Source organism: Macaca fascicularis, chromosome 5, assembly GCF_037993035.2.
Source record: "Macaca fascicularis isolate 582-1 chromosome 5, T2T-MFA8v1.1".
NCBI lineage: Eukaryota > Metazoa > Chordata > Mammalia > Primates > Cercopithecidae > Macaca > Macaca fascicularis.
This window is the reverse complement of record NC_088379.1, coordinates 190,354,704-190,376,710: the sequence shown is the minus strand read 5'-3', so window position 1 is coordinate 190,376,710 and position 22,007 is coordinate 190,354,704. Positions and strand designations below refer to the sequence as shown.

General features: G+C 39.7%; 1 protein-coding gene across 50 annotated transcripts in view; it reads left to right on the top strand.

Annotated features, from left to right (window-relative positions):
- SORBS2 (sorbin and SH3 domain containing 2) overlaps positions 1–22,007 on the top strand; it is a 227,215-nt gene that overhangs the window by 194,701 nt on the left and 10,507 nt on the right. For all 50 annotated transcript variants that reach the window (XM_065545771.1, XM_065545763.1, XM_074040894.1 and 47 more), the window contains 3 exons: positions 2,044–2,158; positions 2,244–2,372; positions 5,416–5,616. In XM_065545771.1, the coding sequence (XP_065401843.1) occupies positions 2,044–2,158; positions 2,244–2,372; positions 5,416–5,616 (445 nt within the window). The remainder of the gene's footprint in view (positions 1–2,043; positions 2,159–2,243; positions 2,373–5,415; positions 5,617–22,007) is intronic.

Sequence of the window (22,007 nt, the reverse complement as noted above, 5' to 3'; positions counted from 1 at the left end):
GCAGGCAGATAACTTGAGCCCAGGAGTTCAAAACAGCCTGGCAACATGTCAAAACCACGTCTCTACAAAAAATACAAAAATTAGCCAGGCATTGGGGCGTGCACCTGTATAGTCCCAGCTACTCCGGAGGCTGAGACGAAAGGAGGTAGACTTTGCGGTAAGCTGAGGTTGCGCCACTGCACTCTAGCCTAGGCAACAGAGCAGGACCCTGTCTCAAAAAAAGAATGAATAAGTAAATAAATAAAGTATTGGGGAGTAATTAACACTAGCTGGAGGAATTTGATAACATGTATTTATCAAAACATTCCAAGCATAGTTTGGGAGGCTGAAGCGGGAGAATCGCTTGAACCCAGGAGGCAGAGCTTACAGTGAGCCGAGATCAAACCACTGTGCTCCAGCCTGGGTGACAGAGCAAGACTCGGTCTCAAAAATAAATAAATAAAAATAAAAGTGAGGGGGAAAAAAGCAAATAGGACTTTAAAATTCTAGGTCTGAGATGAGAGGGACACAGTTTTGAAAACTTAAGAGTGAGACTTTCCTGTGTCTTAAGGACTTCAAAATTTTAAATGCAACCCCGTACAAATACAAAAGAATCCTTTTCATAGCTTTAAAAACTTGGTTGCCTCTAATTCATAGGTACATATACATTTTAAAAAGCTAGTCTCATTTCTGGAAACAAAACATACCTGATACAAATAAAACTATTGTGTTGTGAACATTAAATATCTTGCTTTGCTTTCTGTTTTTTATATTAGGCATTTGCACAAAAGAAGGAAGCGCTGTATTTGAATGTAGAGTTCTGTGAATCTTTTTTGTTTTTAGGGTTACTGAAAATTTAACACATTTTCAGTTGTGAAGATTTTAGCACTTCTAAATGTGTGATCATTCCTTTAATATGCCACCATTTTTTCCATCAATTATTTTAATCAGTGAGAAGTGTTCTCCATCAGGCATCAATCTCTCTCCATCATATGGCATCTACTGATAAATGATCCAACTGAAAATTCTGAACCAAAATTTTTTTTAAAAGATTAAAGAAATGAAAATTCTGAACAAAACAATGCAGAAGATTCCAGAGTGGGAAGGCAGATGTATTGCAAAGCAAGGCTCTCGGGAGAAGATACAAATTAATCGCCCTCCATCCAAGAATACTTGTGGAGGCAACATAATGAACCAACCTAATCACCTGGTGATTAAGCCAGGAAAAATCAGTGTAGTGAAGGTGATAAATTTAGGTGTGAATTATTCAAAATGAATAATGTCATTATAACTTAAAATTATAAATGCCCAAATCAAATATACCTACAATTTTCTTAGAAATAGCCAAAATGGAAAAATACAGTTAGTGTCTTAAAAAATATTTTTATTTTTTATAAATAAAAGATAGAAAGAAGACAAACATTGGCATGTCTTTGCCCTTAAAACACGTTCTTTGTGCCCCATTGAAAATTAAAAGCGTAAGATCTTTTCTGTTACACAAAATAAATTCCTTATCAAGATAGTCTATTAAAATATCTGTCAACCAACTTCAAAGATCCACAAATAAAGTTTGTTCTGGTGTTGGCACTTCTATTCTGAGGCTACATGAGATTTGTTTGCCTTCATGTAAGCTTCAGTACATCAAAAGGGGCTGGGGGGCTGGTAACTAACTAGCCAACTAGCTTCAAGACAAAAAAAAAAAAAAAAAAAAATCAGTGCAGAACTATTCCATCATTTTCCAAGCTTCAAAATGCCTCTTTTCTGAACTAATGATAAAGTAGCAAGAGTCTGTCCCCTCCTTTAAACTTCATATTAATCTGTCCATGATTTATACCCAATGGAATGTTACTCTTTTTGAAATCATTTCTAAAGTTATGATGTTTTAAGTGCCTTCTAAGAATTTGCAAGGATCTTTCTTATCTAATCGGACTCAACTCAATCTCAAATCGGATTTTTTAATATTGTAAGTGTATTTGCCAAACAAATGCCGATCTAGCGAGGGTGCTGATCTTCAGAATTATCGCTGTACATCATGAGAAGACCATGTCAACGTGTTTCTTCCAGGGAGCTGTCATTTAAGAAAGGAGATACCGTCTACATCCTCAGGAAAATCGATCAAAATTGGTATGAGGGAGAACACCACGGCAGAGTGGGCATCTTCCCGATCTCATACGTAGAGGTAAGCCCTCTGCCTTTCTCTCTTGGATGGTGGTGGTTTCCAGGGTCACCACAGATTTGAGAATAGATGACCATTTCCTTCACAGAGACTCACACCTCCCGAGAAAGCACAGCCCGCGAGACCACCTCCGCCAGCCCAGCCCGGAGAAATCGGAGAAGCTATAGCCAAATACAACTTCAGCGCAGACACAAACGTGGAGCTGTCACTGAGAAAGGTAGCCCAGCTGCTTTTTGTTGTTGTTGTTGTTGTTGTTGTTGTTGTTGTTGTTGTTGTTGTTGTTGTTTCGTCAGTGTTTGAAAAGGCTGTGTATTTTCAAAACGAAAATAGGTTATCTTTTTCTTTAGACATTTTAATGTCAGCCCTATTTTCTACAAAGGACTCCCTAAGGCAGCCCAGAGTCACGGTTCCCTGCTGGTCCCTGTGTCCTTTCAGAGGAGTTCCCTGTGGGATACCAGGCTTCTCCCTCTGTGACTCAGTCCGGGAAACTGGGCAAGGGGCTGAAAAATCAAGGACGTATACATTCGGGAGCACAAAAGGAAAAAGCAGTTTGATACACTTCAAAATATTGTTGTTTTGCTGCCTTATTTTTCAATCTTTTAGAAACAAGATAATCCAATCCTTATCTTCCTCTATCTTGGAATCTAGGAATGGTCCTAGGTGAAGAAAATCCTTCCTCTTGGGGAGCTGCTTTAAGAACCGCCTGTGCAGTGCTCTTCCCTGGATCATCCTTCTTTGGGTCTCATAATTGACCCAAATTTCTCTAGCAGCCCATCCAATCCTAGCATCTCTTCTTAATAATATCAAAAGACTCGAGGCCGGGCGTGGTGGCTCACTCCTGTAATCCCAGCACTTTGGGAGGCCAAGACAAGTGGATCATGAGGTCAGGAGTTCAAGACCAGCCTGGCCAACATGGTGAAACCCCATCCCTACTAAAACTACAAAAATTAGCTGGGTGTGGTGGTGCACACCTGTAGTCCCAGCTACTTGGGAGGCTGAGGCAGAGAATTGCTTGGACCCGGGAGGCGGAGGTTGCAGTGAGCTGAGGTAGTGCCACTGTACTCCAGCCTGGGCAACAGAGCAAGATTCAGTCTCAAAAAAAGAAAAAACAAAAAACAAAACAAAACAAAAAAAACTCTTCTTGCTACTTTACATAACTGAGAATGATAAATCAACTATTTTTATTGCTTTCTAAACATGACATATATTTGTTTGAGGTAACTGCCTCTGCACACAACACAGGCAAGATAGTAATATTTAGAGTGGCTCTAGGACTTCCCACGCCTACTAGTGAAATCCTTAGCCAGGTGCGATGAAGGGCAATACCACAGTCCTGGTTTGTTCTGGTCCTGGCAGAACCTTGTCTCATTCTCTCCTATCAGTCCTAATTCGGCATCATCAGCCGATTCCTTCTTTCCTACCCTCTGGGCTGCGCCACCCAGCATTACATGAACTCTATCTCCTATTCCATGCTCTACGGAAAGGCTTCACCAGTGCCTCTTACAGCTCACACAGGAGCCTAGCAACTGCCTGTTCTTGGTGTACTAGAAAATCAGTGCAATTTTCAGATTTTGGGGAGACTGACTTTTCGTTTTTCTTTCTTTCTTTTTTTTTTTTTTTTCTTTTTTTGAGATGGAGTCTCACTCTGTCACCCAGGCTGGAGTGCAATGTGTATTCTCAGCTCACTGCAACTTCCGCCTCCCAGGTTTAAGCGATTCTCCCACCTCAGCCTCCGGAGTAGCTGGGACTACAGGTACCCACCACCACACCTGGCTAATTTTTGTATTTTTAGTAGAGACGGGGTTTCACCACGTTGGCCAGGCTGGTCTTGAACTCCTGACCTCATGATCCACCCACCTTGGCCTCCCAAAGTGCTGGGATTACAGGCATGAGTCACCGCACCCGGCCTGAGACTGACTTTTCTTGAGTATGTGCTGCTCAGTCACCACTGAGCACACAAAATCAACCATCCAGTGTTTTGACACAAAGAGAACTTTCCCCAAGTGCTACTCAAGGTCGAAGTTCTTCTTGGGTAGCACCTGAAGAAGGGTGCCCTATTGGGCTGAGATTAATGACTGTTTCAGCTCCATCACACCTTCAGGTGCCGCTGCCAAGCTTCTGTATCACCTGCTGAATGCAGCTGCAGTTTTTGCCTGGCAGCATCAACTTGCCTGCCTATTTCTAGGCTGCATGTAGTTTTGAATTAAAGTTTAAACTGAGTTCTGTGGCACTGACTGGGTCACTGCAGGTGGAAGGAATAGTGATTGTAGAAACTTCTATTGTTGTGAAAGCCAAGGGTTCTATTCAAATATTTAATGACAAGTATGGAATGGTCACCAGCTACTCAGATGAATGCTGGGTTTACATTGTCAGGGTGAAGACCAGGGGAATGCCAGTCTTGTCACAGCTATTGATATCCTAGGGTGCTGTCTTTTCGCCATCCCTTTAGTTCACTTTGTCACTACTTAGCGCACGTAGATTAAAGAAGAAAATGGGCCGGGTGTGGTGGCTCATACCTGCAATCCCAGACCTTTGGGAGGCCAAGGTGGTCGGATCATTTGAGGTCAGGAGTTCGAGATCAGCCTGACCAACATGGTGAAACCCCTTCTCTACTAAAATACAAAAAAATAAGCCAGGCATGGTGGCAGGCGCCTGTAATCCCAGCTACTCGGTAGGCTGAGGCAAGAGAATTGCTTGAACCCAGGAGGTGGAGGTTGCAGTGAGCCATGATCACGCCACTGCACTCCAGCCTGGGTGACAGAGTGAGACTCCCTCTCAAAAAAAAACAAAAAAGAAATAAAAAAAGAAAATGATGTGCCATCCGATATTCTCCCTTCTCGAGGTGTTTCCTGTAACCACTTCGGACACACACCGTCTCACAGCGAGCTGTGGCGCACTTTCTGAAGCTCTTCCTACAGGAGGCCAATGCACTGAGTCTGCCAGAGATAAAATAACCCTATTGTCATTGAGACATTGCCTTTTACACTCTTCTGCTTTTTGAAATAACTTAGACAAATAATTTCACACAATACCAGCATGAACAAGTATAAACCCATTCACATTAACCAGGCATCCTTAGGGAAGATTCTAATGTCCTGAATGGACAATTTAATTACATATATGTTGAGAATGTGTATTTTTCTAGTAAGCACCAGTACCTTCCCAAATGGAAACCTATTGTTTCATAGAAAACATTGACAATTATATTTTCATGTTATTCTATCTCTGTTTCTAATGCATTTTTCTCGTATTCATCACAGGGAGATAGAGTTATTCTTCTTAAAAGAGTTGATCAAAACTGGTATGAAGGTAAAATCCCAGGAACCAACAGACAAGGCATCTTCCCTGTTTCCTATGTGGAGGTCGTCAAGAAGAACACAAAAGGTGCTGAGGATTACCCCGACCCTCCAATACCCCACAGCTATTCTAGTGATAGGATTCACAGCTTGAGCTCAAATAAGGTAAGAACATACTCTATCATGTTCATGTAATATTGGGAGCTCCGAGTGAGATAATCGGTATGTGATTTTAGGATATTAGATTAGAATATCATATCTATTGCAGAGGAAGAGATTTACATACTACGTCTCTACATGTGTGAGTGCCGCGTCTGTAAATATAATTCAGTTTTTCTCAAATAGGTACTGGCATAAAGATTTAATGATTAATTTTGCTCATTTCATTTTCAAGTTAAAATATCAAAAGAGAAAGAGAAAACAGTAATATCATAAAGTCTTCTATGATATATATCCGTATTCCTGTGTACATAAATGTTTTCTGAAATAATTTTTTTCTAAAGTTTCATTTTTAGATATGGAAATTGTATGTATATAATATGATCTTTATGTATAAATACAATTATATACATATATGTATATACAATTATGATTTATAATTTGAAATATAAATATATACAACACAAAATACTATGTATATCTCAAAATGGCATATCACGAGAACACCTGGTTATTAGGTTGACAAATCTATACAAGCTTTTTATATGGAAAGTGAACTAGAGCAAAAATTTTTAATTAGAATCTATAAGTCAATTTGTTTATTAGTTTAAATGAAAATGTTGTAGGTTACTGTAAGTCCTCAGGTTTGTTTTATCAGTTTTAGGACAGTTACATGCCAGGTCTACTGTTTCACTTGAGCGGGCTAAAGATGATTATCTTTCTCAATATGCAATTTAAAAGAGACTTCGCTTCCTTAATTGGTGAATGTAAAAAGGCTATTTCACTCACAATGTGAAATTTTATCCTATTTTTCTGCTGAATTATATTCTTTTTATGTATGACATTTAGGATTTTTTTTCTCGTTAACCTCTAAGAATAAAACTTTAAATTGACAATTACTTCCGAAATGTTTTAAGTACTTCCCAACATTCAAAAATGTATTAAGTTGCATAATTTATTAATTATTTTAATTGAGATCAAGGCTGGGATGTGAAAAACCAAACCATCTAGAGCTGGTAAAATAAAATCAGCTTCTCAGACGTTAGTAAAGTGTGAAGTCACTTCATGCGCCAGTGAAAAGACCATTTCAAGATTGCATCCCAGTGACCTAAACTACTCCTTGAAAATGAGCCTGAGAAGGATTTTATGTGAGGAAATGATCTAAGAATCTGCTATCTCAAGAGAGTCATTTTCCTTTAGAAGGGCTAAGTATGGGCATTGTATTTATTGTGATCATCTTTGAAAACTGAGTTTCAGTAGCAAATAATTACCCTCAACCCTGTATTCATGGATATATGGAACAGTTTGGTACTATCCAATTTTGTTTGCTTGATTGTAAAGTTTTCCAGAATCTTCTTAGGTATATTCACTTCATTACCAGAGCTTAGCATTTATAGATCAGCATACTTTCTTCAGTATTTTCTACTGATAACGAGAAAAGATGAGAATCTTCATGCATATATTTGTCGTTATCCACCGGGCAGTCATCTTTAAAGAACTATCACAGAAATTTCAAAGCAACTGTACCTTCAAATAAAATGTTGTAAGGAAGAAAATCATGTATTTACATAAGCTCGTTAAACATCTAACAAATTCTTCCATATGTCCTAATTAGCAATGGCAATATAATATTTTTGATCCCAATGTTTTCATCTTTGATGTGAATACAATTTAACTGTAGTTGAATGTATTTTCAAGTTTTTAAAATAATACCAAATTTTAAACATAAGGCATGTACAAATTTCACTAATAACTAGTTTTTTATGGCTCACTGCTGGGGAAAAAATACGTTGAGATGCTTACGTCCACAATTTGAAAGAAATACTTAATGGTTTTATCTCAACTGGTAATCCATGCTGTGATGTCACAGGCTTAATGAAGAAAACTTCCCACCAGTGACAATCATTTTTAGAAAGATAAATATAATGTATTTCTAAATGATGACATCCAAAATATACTAAATGCTACAGAACCTATTTTCTAACTGATATTTACAAACAGAGAACTCATTAATAATTTATGAACCACTCTGGTGACACATTTAAATCACATTTCTTGACGTACTGTCTTTGTCTTAAGGGAGACTAAAATGTAAGTTGATTTTCTTTCTGATATTTCTGCTTTTAATGCATTAGAATCCAATTCTAATGCTTTTGGAAAACAAAATAATTGTGTGGTTTTTGTATTATAGGTACAGTTTTGTGATATAGTTATATCAGGATGCTTAATTTGGCTTTTGGTATGAGCGAGTCTGTTGTAAAGCTAAGCAGTTTAACCTGCTAACATGTATTTTGGTGACTGTGGTGGTGATGACACTAGAGTATTTGCTGCATCAGATAGCTGTGGTGATGGTGGCAGTAACGACAAGGGAATTTAAGATCCTTCTTTCTCATCCACATATAATTCCTGGCATCATAGAAAGTGAAAGTGGAAACTTGATGATCTGAAATTATTATATATTTCACAGACTTTACAAATCTAACTACTGAAAACTTTTTTGTTATGTAACAAAGGGTACAAACTAGAACTCTAGCCAGTAAAGGAACTTCTGTAGACTGTTGAATAAGACTTGAGTTGTTTATATCTCATTGAAAACTCAACATCTACAGGACTTAAGAGGAGTGGCTGTCTACCCAGGCACAAACCACACGTGCAGTCTGTGAGTCAGCAGCTCAGAGCCTGGGTCCTGAATCCTGTTTTAAGATGCTCACATGAGTTTTGTGACCTTTATGTCATCCCATGATAAGATGACTTAAAAAAAAAAAAAAGCTAAATAAATCTAACTAATACCCCGTTCTTATTATAGGACACAGGAGTCGAAAGTTCAGTGGGAAATGCATCACTCACTCACGCACACTAAGGCCCCAGGAGCAAAAGGGCTGGCTCCCTGTGTAAAGTGTTATCCTAAACTATCAGCTGGAAAATGCATCTCCAGAATCTTTTTGGAGATTTTTTTCTTTCCAAATCAAAGGCATCTACCTGGAGAGACCTAAAGTGAAAGCCTTCTCAAGGCCTTTATGCACATAGCAGGTGCAGCAGGCACAGCAGGCACAGCAGGCACAGCAGGTAGCGTTTTCTGTAGTCCAGCAAGGGCAGACAAATGTATTCTGATGTTAGTCAATGGCACTTCTAGAACTACATTTTTTAATTTCTAATTTTGATGAGTACATATGGGGTGTATATATTTATTAGAACTACTTTTAATCACTTTGCATAAAATTTCAAATTTATTGTTTCATTTACCATATCCAAAATACATCAGTAATACTACATATATAGAAGTATATTTTTACTTCAGGAGATTAAGCTTCATAAATCGTACCTCCTCCAATTTACACAAATGTCAAGCTTTGAAAGAGAACAGGAGCTTAACCAGAAGTTCTCTCTCCCATCAGCATCAGATGGGCTTTTTCTATGTAAACATTTACTTTGGATTTTTTCAAACTTTGAAGCTGTAGCTGTGTAAGCTCAGTTTCATTCTGATCATGGGTTCCTGTCTTTGAAACATACTTTTCAGAACTTACTCACTTAGAAATTTGTTAACATATCACCTTGCAAACATAAGTGAGAAAATTGTCAAAGTTTAAAAGATTGAGTTATACTGTAGGAAAAGAGAACACTACACACATTCAGGAAATAAAAAGACTGAACTATTAGTTTTCATTCTACATTAACATTTCTTTGGAGTCATTTATACTACTAAATCAATATCTGGAAACCTGTAATATCTTTTCAACATAGTTTAAAGTAAATAAACTATTAAATCTCTTAAGGGCCAGGCGCGGTAGCTCACGCCTGTAACCCCAGCACTTTGGGAGGCCGAGGCGGGTGGATCATGAGGTCAGGAGTTCGAGACCAGCCTTGTCAACATGATGAAACACCATCTCTACTAGAAATACAAACAATCAGCCGGGCATGGTGACGTGCGCCTGTAGTCCCAGCTACTCGGGAGGATAAGGCAGGAAAATCGCTTGAACCCAGGAGGTGGAGGTTGCAGTGAGCCAAAATCATGCCACTGCATTCCAGCCTGGGTGCCACAGTGAGACTCCATCTCAAAAAAAATTTTTTTTTAATTTTAAAAATAAAATAAAAATAAAAATAAATCTCTAAGGTTTTACTGTCCTGGTAATCTCTATATCATCTTTATCTTGTTTGACATTTAAGACCCCTTCCAAAACTAGTAGAGTTTCATTTGTGAAGTAACTTTTCTAATTAACATAAATGATTTTATGTATTTAAATTTCAGCAAAATATCTTCAAATCTAGATATCTTCTAAATGTCTTCAAATCTATGTTAAACATAAAATTATTTTCATATTCACCACCACATCTTTTCTGCATTTCTCCATCTCTATGTTTTGATGCATTATTATTATTTTCTTCGTTTATTTTTTCTTAACTTCATAATCCATGCTCATTTCCAAGCTGGCTTCCAGTGAACCAGCCCCTCCTCCCACCCACAAAGCCTCACCTGGCTCAGATAAAGGAGCTCTTCAGAGAACTGGCCAGGGCTGGTTGTCCCTGACAGCCTCATGTCCACCAGCAAACCCTTTGGCCCCAACACCACCTCCTTTCCTGGACAACTTCTTGGGTGAATTGGAGAAGCTTGGTGCTTTAACCTTGTCTGCTGACCAAGCCAAACCAACCATCCTAGAGGACGCCATTCTGGAAATTAAGGAGGAATCTGCTGTCCTCCTCCCATTGCCCCCAGCGACTGCACCTGCCGAATCACCTTCCACTCACACGGGTGTGGCCTCAGCTGCAGCCCAGCCTAACCATGCAGAGCCTCTTCAGGATCCCAGAACAACAACTCAGAGCAAGTTTGCAGAGTTGAGAAAAATGAGAAGGGGCTTCTCAGACCCTAAAAAGGCGCCAGAAGTCCTAGGGGATAAGTTTGTGGCCTCTGCGTGCACCAGCGTGGGTTCCTTGCCTGTACCCCTTCCCGTCATTGGAGAGGAAGATGAGGGCATCTATGAGGGGATTGTGTCAGGCATCCAGAGAGGGCTGCCAGAACCTCAGGAAGGAGACGCCTGGTGGTGTGGCCACGATGGGTCAGAGGGGACCCCATGCCTGCACATTGAAGAGGAGGAGGAGGAGGAGAAAACCGACTGCTTAAAACACCCTCTAGCCACCCCCACAGATCCTAGGATCCCCAACGAGGACAGCAATGCAGCAAAACCCAGTAATGAGGTATTTTAATTTTCCCTAATTCCTGAAGAACTAACCGGCCTTACTGTGATCAGCTGTTACAGTTAATCATATTAATAAATATCTATTTTGACACTGCCTAACAGGTTTTTTAACCAAAAACACAAACACTGTATAAGCTGGGGGTGGAGTGGGTGTTTGAAAACACACCACATTTAATTAAATGATGTAAATATGTGGTATAATTCCATTATCCCATTACTTCTTTAGGACCATAAACTTGTATTTTAAAAGTCTTTGTAATTGGTATAGTCTTTGTAATCTTCCAATATTAATGATAGCTACTAGTGGAACTCTCACTGAGTATCAGACACTGTTGTAAAAACTCTCCATCTTTAATCATCAAACCCAGTGAGGCATGTGATGTTTTCATCCCCGCTTTAGAGAAGAGGAAACTGATGCCCAGAAATTTGTCCTATTCCAGGGTGAGAAACCGTACACCATACCTTTGACATAACGGCGCTTTGCAAAAATAATAATGATAATAGTAAACAAAGACAACAGAAAAGAAAGACAGCATTTCTGTCCCCTTTCAATTTTCTAGAGAGGTCGTTCTCTTCGTGTTGACTTTACGTTGACTACTTAAAAATTGGGTACATGTTACAAAGAAACTTGAACAATGGTTTTAATCAACAAAAGCAGAAAATATCCAGAAACTTTAGCTTGCAAACCTCTCTCTTAAAACAAAAAACGAGCCTGTAATGCCAGCACTTTGAGAGGCCAAGGTGGGCGGATCACCTGAGGTCAGGAGTTTGAGATCAGCCTGGACAACATGGTGAAACCCCATTACTACCAAAAATACAAAAACTAGCCAGGCATGGTGGCACGTGCCTATAATCCCAGCTACTCGGGAGGCTGAGGCAGGAGAATCGCTTGAACCCGGGAGGAGGAGGTTGTAGTGAGCTGAGATCATGCCAGTGCACTCCAGCCTGGATGACAGAGTGAGACTCCATCTCAAAAAAAGAAACTTGAGGCTGGGTGCGGTGGCTCACACCTGTAATCCCAGCACTTTGGGAGGCCAAAGCTGGTGGATCATCTGAGGTCAGGAGTTGGAGACCAGCCTGACCAACATGGTGAAACCCCATCTCTACTGAAAATACAAAAATTAGCCAGGCATGGTGTTGGGTGTCTATAATCCCAGCTCCTCGGGAGGCTGAGGCAGGAGAACTGCTTCAAACCGGGAGGCGGAGGTTGCTGTGAACTGAAATTGTGCCGTTGCACTCTGTCCTGGGCAACAAGAGCAAAACTCCATTTCAAAAATAAAAAGAAAGAAACTTGATCCCTCAAATGTACCCTGTGAATTAAGAAGCAAGTATAATGACTGGCAATTATGGAAATTATGAAATAATAGAGAGGATGGTTCCTATGATGCCACTATCCCAGTCAAATTCTTTCATGGTTCCTCTATTTCAAAATAACCTGGCCATGCCTGCCTTTGTGTAAAACAAACACCTTATTTAATAACGGATAGATAATTCATTGCAATGAGTCAAACGTGTCTCCACATCGATTATTTCAGTAACAAATCTTCCTTCCAATTCAGTCCATTTGAAGGTGTGATTAGATGCATGGCTTTGCTGACGGGCGGTGCTCTTTGGTGCAGACAGTCCCCTAGGCCGTCTCGTCCCAGCCCCAGCTCACACCCTGCACGCGGGGCCACCGTTTCCCCAGCTTTGTGACAAACTGACTATTGATAGTTGACAACCTACTTTACACACAAGTTACCATCGTTGCAGGGTTTTAAATACTTTTTTCCTTCACTTTTAGAAGGAGCCATCATATAAACGTATGATAAAATGATAGAATGTAGGTGTTTCTCTCTCCAGCTACCCACATCCGAAAAATTACACTGATCATACCCACTGGGGATTTTGGATCAAATTCAAAAGAGGAAGTTAGTGGTTTCAAAGCAAAAAAACTGTCATAAATATAACTTCCCAAGGTTATTGGTAACTTTAAAATGATCGAAGTTGAGAGGATGTTCTGTAAAGACCATGTAACCTCGTTCTGAGACAAGCATAATCGCCTCTTATCTTTCCTCGATATTGAAGCCGCCGTCATTTTCTTCGGGAGAGCGAGCAACCACCCCCTTTCCCAGCCAGCTGCTTTCCTCCCCTCCATTTCATGCTCTCTTCGCCTCTGTTTCTGACCTGGACTCTACACTTTCTCAGCCCTGCTCACCTCCTCTCCTCCCTAAATATTCTTATCAACAGGAGATCAACCCACCAAAATTAAAGGTAACTGCATCTTGAGTGTGGTTTATTGCATGTCTTCAATGAGCTTAATTAGTAAGATGTATGCACTCAGATTTGCGCCCTCTCACAAGACCTACGAAGTTATATGAATACTGATTGCTAACGTTTAACATCATTGGCATGGCCTCTATCCAAACATTTAAAAGATATATTTGCATAGCAGCTATAGCCAGATTGAGGAGAAAAACAAAGTAAAATTTATATCCACATAAAAAGTAATGATTAGATTTGTTTTAGTTAACCATCAGCATCAGAACCATCACATTCAAAGGCATCTCAGCTCAGTGCCTGTCATTCTCCATCACCTCTCAGTGGACTCACTGTCTCCCTTCATTTCCCACCCATCGGCAGGTTCGGCAGAGCCTGGAGACAGGATGATCTTTGTCATTGACTGTCTTGAACCTTGTTCCTCCACAAAAGTGACGTAAATTCATGAGGAGGTGGGAAGGATCGCCCTTTCGTAGCACTGCACAAAGCATCCATCTCTGAGACTTGCAGGCTGACAGTTCCGCTGGTATTTTACCTAAAGACACCATTTAAAAAAATTATTTTAACAAAATTAATGACTGGCCTTGGAAAGAGATTTAATGACAACCACAGCATGAAATTTGTCCATCACTGAAATGTTTTCCTCCTATGTTCGGAATGATCCTAAAACATGTTCCTTTGGAAAAAAGGTGACAGACGTCAAATAATAACTCACCCTCACATTCAATCTTTTGAATTGAAAGTAAAAATTTAGGACTCTGATACAGCTAAGGTTCTGTATTAGGAAGTGCCATTTATGCAATCGCAAAATCACTGTCACCAAACCCATTCGCTGACATAGTCTGTCTACGTGCTCCTGTTAGGCGTGAAAGGAACTTTGTAAAAAATGAAACACTTTAATTGCTTTTTGCTCTTTGAGGTTTTTTTCTTAGCTGGCAGAAAATAATTAGGAAATGTTTTAAATAATGCCACTTTATATGATGCCTAAGGCTAAGAATTTCTCTTCTTTCCTCTTCTTTCCGTGGTTTTATTTTTAAGACCAAGGTATTTATTTCTTGTCTTTTTTTTAACTTGTTCTTCGGTTTTTAAGCTTAATCAGTAAGAGGGAAAATAGCCTTAGAATCTGAGTTATCTAATTTAGAAAGATGGAGGACACACCATTGTAGCATCAGGACAAAGCTAGAATTTAAAAAGGTTTACTCTTCTGCAAGAACCAAATTCCTGTCCTATATTCTTTAGGTTTCAGTTGTTTGCAGAATGACATGAGAGAATGGAGGTATTCACAATAACTATGTTTTAAAAGAGTATTTTAATAACCACATGAAATACTTCTAACTCCTGCAAATCCAAGTGGTTTTTCTCTATTTTATCTCCTATTTAGGAGCAAATCTTGATTTTTGAATCTCCCACTGAGTTTTTTTAAACCTTATAAATCTGTTTTGTAGTCATTGAAAGAATATATTCACTGAAGTTATTTGTGCTCGTAAATTTAAGTACAAATGAATCAACTCGAAATTTTAGGCCATTATAGTTTAATTTCGCATCCGACCCAGTTACTGTGCCAGTCTGAGTCTGAAGCCTTTTTATTTCTTCCATTTCAAGAATGCTGATGCTCATTGTAAAGAAAAGAAATAACCTAGTACTGAAAGCAAAGAGAAAATAAACTTTTAGTAATGTTTTAATAGACATAGTGTAGCATGCATGAAATCATTGTAATAACATTTTTATCAACCCCTGTCAACCATTGTTTGGTTAAGTCAGTGCAATTTCATTCTTGTAAAGTGTTTTCTAAGACAATGAAAATCTCCATAAAAGTAAATGCAATCCAAAATCTTCCATAAACGTAAAAGTTACTACCACTTTATAGATTACAGATGACTGAAAGATACATAAATTATGTTTAATGTGTAAATCTGAATCCAATATCTCCCCTAGTCTTTTGAGCATCTGCTTTTAAAATAATGATTTTTTATAACAAAAAGTAGTATAAATTGGCCGGGCACGGTGGCTCACGCCTATAATCCCAGCACTTTGAGAGGCCGAGGTGGGTGAATCACAAAGTCAGGAGTTCAAGACCAGTCTTGCCAAGATGGGGAAACCCCATCTCTACTAAAAATACAAAAATGAGCCAGGTGTGGTGACAGGTGCCTGTAACCCCAGCTACTTGGAAGGCTGAGGCAGTGAATTGCTTGAACCCGGGAGGTGGAGCTTGCAGTGAGCCACGATGGTGTCACTGCACTCCAGCCTGGCGACAGAGCGAGACTCCATCTCAAAAAAAAAAAAAAAAAAAAAAGTATAAATCTCAGCCTCTCTATAAGCCGAGACTCCATTTCCATCCAAGAGACTATTTTGCAAGAGACTTGCCGCATGTGGCCTCAAGCTGCAGCGGAAGCTCTATGAGGAGAGTGAGAGGCTCTTCCTCGGGTTTCTTCCAAGTAACTCGGTGGTTGTGGTCCCACAAGGAAGTCTCATCACCCTAAAGCAATCCCGTCAGACGGGGATCCCTGGGGCACAGTTTTCAACATGAAATCAGCCCCTGATTGTTCCTAATATGTTCCCGTGCTCTTTCCAGCTGTTATTATCCACATCATTCTAACAGCTAAATGGGTTTTTTTTTTTTTTCTCTAAGAGCTCTGATATGTATTGAACCCCTGATTAGTCAAGACTGGGGTAGGCACAGTCCCAGAAAACTCAAAATAATTGTAGCTTAAACTAGGTAGAAATATGTTGCTCTTACACATAAATGAAGGGACTGGTATGGTGGCCCCACAGTCATCAGAGGACCCAGGAGGTTCCATTTGATGTTGGCTCATCGCCATCCTCAGAGAGAAGCTTCCACTACGGGTCCCAGGTGGCAGCTCGAGCAGTTCCCTTCTCACATGAACCAACAGGAAGGAGAAAAGATGGGAGATTACACCTTCTGCCTTGAAGGCCATGTCCCAGAAATTGCATATATCCCCTCAGTCCTAGCTTACGACATGAGCACATCCAGCTACAACTCAGGAAATGTGGTCTTTATCCAGAATGGCCTCATTACTGAGGACCAAGAAGAGAATGGGTTTGGAGAGCATCAAGCATTGTCTGCCATGACGCTTAAGCAACAGTGCCAAACACATTTCATCTCCAGAGGCTGGGGATCTGAGGTCAATCATTACTGAGAATTAGGAAAACTTTTCTAAATGAGAGTTGAGAAAACCACATGCTTTTATTTAAGCATGTTTTATTCCTCCTAAAGTTCTCTTAAGCCAGATCAAATACCAGGCAGTGCACTGCCAGATCCTGTCCGCTATTGGAAGGAAAATAAAACCTACACACAAGGAGGTCAGGTTACTCACTGTCATATGAAAGATCTTACTCTGAAAAGAAAAACACCGAAACAGGCCAGCCCGCAGGCTGGGCACTTCAGTATTTCATCATATTTCACCATGTTTCCCCCCAAAAAGGCCTTACTTTCTTCTGATGTGTTTGCTAGAAAATTTTGCCTCCAACAAATGTCTGATACAGTCCATGAAATTTGATGGGCATTAGGCCAAATTCTCCTGTATCTCACCCTGCATCCCTTCAATAAGCATGAAAAAGCAGGTCAGGTTTGAGAGCATCTTGAACCCAATTGCTAAGCATTCTATGAAAGACATAACATTCCTTGGCTGGGCGCAGTGGCTCATACCTGTAATGCTAGCACTTTGGGAGGCCGAGGCGGGCAGATCACTTGAGTTCAGAAGTTTGAGACCAGCCTGACCAACATGACCAACATTGTCTCTAATAAAGATACAAAAATTAGCCGGGCATGGTGGCGGGTGCCTGTAATCCCAGGTACTCGGAAGGCTGAGACGAGAATCACTTGAACCCAGGGAAATGGAGGTTGCAGTGAACTGAGACTGTGCCATTGCACTCCAGCCTGGGCAACAGAGCCAGATTCCATCTCAAAAAAAAAAAAAAGTGTGTGTGTATGTGTGTGTGTGTGTGTGTGTGTGTGTGTGTGTGTGTGTGTGTATATAGCATTTATATATATATATATATACTATATATATAATATATATATATATATATAGCATTTCTAATATGTTCTTAGCCTCTTGCCTATGCCAACTTTCCTCTATGAACCTTTTTCTGCCGTGCCTGTGGGTCCCATGTTAAGACAGCAGCTGGTGCCTGCGGTGTGGAAACTGTATAAGCAGCTGGAGGAGCTGTTGACCCTCCCTGCTCTGCCATTGTTCCTCATGTCAGGAGTTTGACATGCTGTGTGTGCATGGAACAAGCACGCTAGGAAAGCGCCTCCTGAAGGCTGTGTGATGAAGATGAGAACTAACTAACTTCTTATACATTTTCCAGGCTGACCTAAAAAGCGAGACATGTGTCCTGGGTAAGCCTCCTCGCAGCCCAGTGATGTCTAGGAGATTCTGCGGCTCGCCTGTCAGAGGGCTCAGCGCTCCCCACAGGGTAGGGTCAGCGCGCCCCCACCTCGTGGCAGGCATCCTAGCCACCCCCGCCTCGGGGGTTGGCTCTTCCTCAGTTGTCTTGGCTGTGAACTGGCCTTAAAGTAAGTCTGGAGACACCCTGGAGATGAAGTGGCCACCTGGTGATGTGCTTCCCTTTTAGGTGTGTGGGAAGTTTCCAAAATCCACAAAGACATGGTCAGAGTCTCTGCTCTACAGATAAGGGTGTCGTGTGTGTTGTGGTCTACATCTGTCTCATGGTTCTACACTAAATCACTGCTTTCTAGTCACCATTTCTCCTGCAAAGAACAAAACTGTTGCCAAGAATATACAGAGCTGGACTCACACACTTCCGGCCATGTTTGCCTCTGTGTCATTCAATTTGGATTTTTTAAAATCCATGATTCTTGTCTAACGTCTTCTTTTCTGTGGTGATGTGCACTACATTCTCTCAGTCTGCCTTTCTCCCCAGACTGCTCCCTGGATTCTATCCACTTCCCATTTCTTGCCAGCTTTGATTGAACTTAAAGGTCAGATTACTTTCCCTTAGCTACTTAGTTCTGCAATATCTACAGTACTTTAAAATACATGGACTCTAAACGGTACTTACTATCAATTCTACGGAATGCAGCCAAGGAGTTCGGAAATTTTCATCTGGACATAAGTCAGGATTCCTTTCCTCATTTCTGTTTTAATGGACCCTGATTCAACCTTAACTGGTCTATCACACAGCTATGCTTTGCATTTCAAGTTCTCAAGGGCTTGATTTCAAAGAAGCCTTCATTTTTCGTTTCTAAAAAAAGTAGATATTATTCTGCATTTATGCCACTTTGTGCTTTTTGCATTGCATAGGAAGACCTCCTTTTGTTGCTGAGGCAGAGTTTTGTGTTGTCATAGAGAGAGGAATGCCGGTTTGTAGAGACTCTTACACTCCCCCTAATGGCCTCCAGAGCCAAAGCAAAATAAGCTTCTTTGCAATGAAGAGCACCCATCTATAAATTTCCTATGGGTCCATGAGATGCTATGCTTTCGTTCCCCTTTGGATTTTGTGTGTGTGTGTGTGTGTGTGTGTGTGTGATTTTTACATTATGGATTTGTATGTCAGATTACACGTGTTTGTGTGAACCATAAATATTCTATTTTTTAGATTTGTGCAAAGTTGTGTTTTACCTTCATAATTTAAGAAGGAAAAATAAGCCTCTCTAAACATAAATGTGGTATTATTAGGAGAATTTCATCTAATTCTAGTTGGCAAGTACAACTAATATTTTATGAAAGAAATGACAAAACACTTTAGCACTGCTTATATTGCTTTCAGAGATTTTTCTGCATTCGTGTTTAAAGTAACAGTCAATCCTAATTTAAGAATTATTTGATACTAAATATAGCTAATCCTCCAGAGATAACTGCAGAAGCTTTGATAAATTAGACAGCTTTTCAACAGACTGTAGCTCACTAAGATAGGAAAGTATATATTTTACTGATGTTACAGACTCCATGATATTTCAAACCAGCTTCCTTATGAACAGTAACTTGTGATTGGTTCTAGCTTTGGAAATTAGCATGTGTTTAAAACTTGTCTCTTTTGTATCTGTTTTTGACAACATTAAAAAATAGCTACAGAAAAAAACTTACATATTTAGGGCTGCAGAAAAAAAAATACATATTTAAGATACCAAGAAAACAGCAGCATGCTTCATTGGATTTTCGGTTATTCTACTCTTAAGATTCATCAAGGAAATATAAGCGTAATATAATTCTTGCTCAAAATGTCCAACACCATGATTATAATGTGTCAGTTGAAAGCCATCTTTCTAGGTTCAGCTGATGGAAGCCTCTCTGAATGTCACAAATGTATATCGTTGTATATTTATCTTAAAACTGCTAAGAAGTTAAGAGAAATGGAAATGCCTGCACAGATAGTCAAAATAGAAATGGACACGGACCAAAAATGCTGGTGGCTTACAAGGGATTCTTTCTCAAGAATGTAAAACGTGGGATGGGAAGAACATGGTTAGAAAAACAGATGACTATCTATTCCACGTCACTCTGTGGCCTTTAAAATAGGCTTTTAAAATGAATCCCGCCTTGGGAACTTGGATAAAAAGGGGCGGATAAAGCAGGATAAAGCAGAAACAACTCTCAGCTTGTTGCTGCCACTGCTCACCACTAGGTGGCAACAGAGTGCAGATGCATTACAAGTCTTTCCTTAAGGGACTTGCCCATTTGCGTGACACCGCCATGGGGAAAGGGCAAAAGATTGTCTCCTCAGATAATCTATTTACATAACCTTATAGGACATTTGCACCTACCTCAGCGTCAACATTAAGAGGCTGATTTTAGCCAAGGTAGGCCGAGTAGTCCAGCATAGTAATCTTTCATGCAATGAAGAGTGCACATCAAAATTACCATTTTGTTTCTTTTTGTTGTTGTTTTTTTACCTATTTGTCATATTAAGAAATTATCCAGTATCTTTGGGGTTTTGATTTACTAATCTGCAAAATGGAGTTGAATTGTAGCCATTTTTTTTACATGACCGAGACACATGAGCATTAACCAGTCAGTGTCAGTGTCCCAGCTCTCTGTATAAAGCTGATGATGGACACCTTTACACAGCAGAGGAAATATATCTGTGGAAATGTGTGTCCTTCATGGAATCCCTGAGGGGACCCGATTAACCATCATCTTGTCCAACTCATTGATTTCAGAGATAGGGGAGTTGAGGCATCCCCAAGGTTACATGGTGGTTAACGCCCAAAACAGAAGGACGCAGATGAGCTGACATAGATGACTGTTCGTGCTACTCATTCCCTACTAGTCACATGCTTTAAAAATAAACTATTTCAAGTACTGTCATTGGTCAGCTTTCCTCAGAACTGTCTCCTGGTTATCCACATTAACATGGAGGTGATTCTTGTTAAAGGCAAGCTTTGAAAAGTTCTAAAACTCGCCGTTGTAAGACACACACAACTTCTCTGCTAAGAGAAGTCTTGATTGAGTCTGGCCTCAGGATGTGAACAGTATAGAAAACTGATGATTTGTGGCTAAAACGAGGCGCAGGGTTTGAAAGATATGAAGGAAGGGAAAAGAGATATTGGGAAACAGGTAAAAGCAAGGACGGGGGCCGGGCGCGATGGCTCACGCTGTAATCCCAGCATTTTGGGAGGCCGAGACAGGTGGATCACAAGGTCAGGAGATCGAGACCATCCTGGCTAACATGGTGAAACCCTGTCCCTACTAAAAAATACAAAAATTAGCCAGGCATGGTGGTGCATATAAAAATAGTCCCAGCTATTCAGGAGGTTGAGGCGGGAGAATCGCTTGAACCCCGGAGGCAGAGGTTGCAGTGAGCCAAAATCACGCCACTGAACTCTAGCCTGGTGACAGAGCGAGACTCCATCTCAAAAAAAAAAAAAAAAAGCAAGGACAGTGCTGGCTGCCACATACGAACATACGTTCTCCAGCCATGGACGTGGGATCCAGGAAGCTGCACGTTTGCAGCAATCACCAAATTTTCATAATGGTCAAGGGGACAGTTCGTTTAAATGATTGATGAGGTGGGTTGAGTTAAAGGAATTAAACTAGTAGAATTATAATGATGATAACTAAAAAGGGATGTACAGACTTTAAAAGTTTATTGTTTTATATTAATGAACAATATGATTTTTAAAGTAGTATTCACATTTTAACAAAAGAGCAATGAAATGAAACTAACCAGTTTTACAAAGCATTGGATATCGTGATGTAGAAGTTTAAACTTTTACTCAATTTTAAAATATTAAAATGGTTTGAATGTGTGAAAACAGGGATACCAATTTTAGAGCATAATGAAATATACTTTACACAACATTTTCTCTTAAGACAAGGATAAACAATATTTCCTTATTCATAACTTTTTTACGCACTGCAGATGGTGCTGATCGTTTCGAGGAAAGAGTCGTAGCGATCTTGGTATGTGATATGCAGTGTGGCATATTAGACGTTTTCAAGTTACTTTTGAGAACAGTATTTTTCAGTGACTAACATGTACATTCTCAAAATCATGTGGCTTTAATGCATACTCTTTGGCCAGAAATTTTACTCCTGGGAATATATTCTAAAAAATGGTTCAAAAGCAGAAAATAGCTCTTTGCATAAGAAAATGTGTATAGCATTGCTACTTATGATAGTGAGAAAAAAGACTAGACCAATTCTAACTTCAAAACAAACAAAAAAAAGAGATGAATGGTTAAGAAAACTATGATATGTAGACACATGTGGGAGACCATTATTCTGCAGGCATTTAAAATGAGAAAGAAGACTGAGAAAAAAAAAAGACTGGGAAATTATTACAAAATACTATTAGTGGCAATTGATGTATACAAATCTTACTTCTGCATAACAGTTTTATACATATATAAAGTTTTATTAGATTGGAAGAGAACTTGAAATAGGTAATATGATACAAGCTTATCAATGACTTACAATTACCATCTTATATATTTAAATTGATTTAATAATATCTTGAATT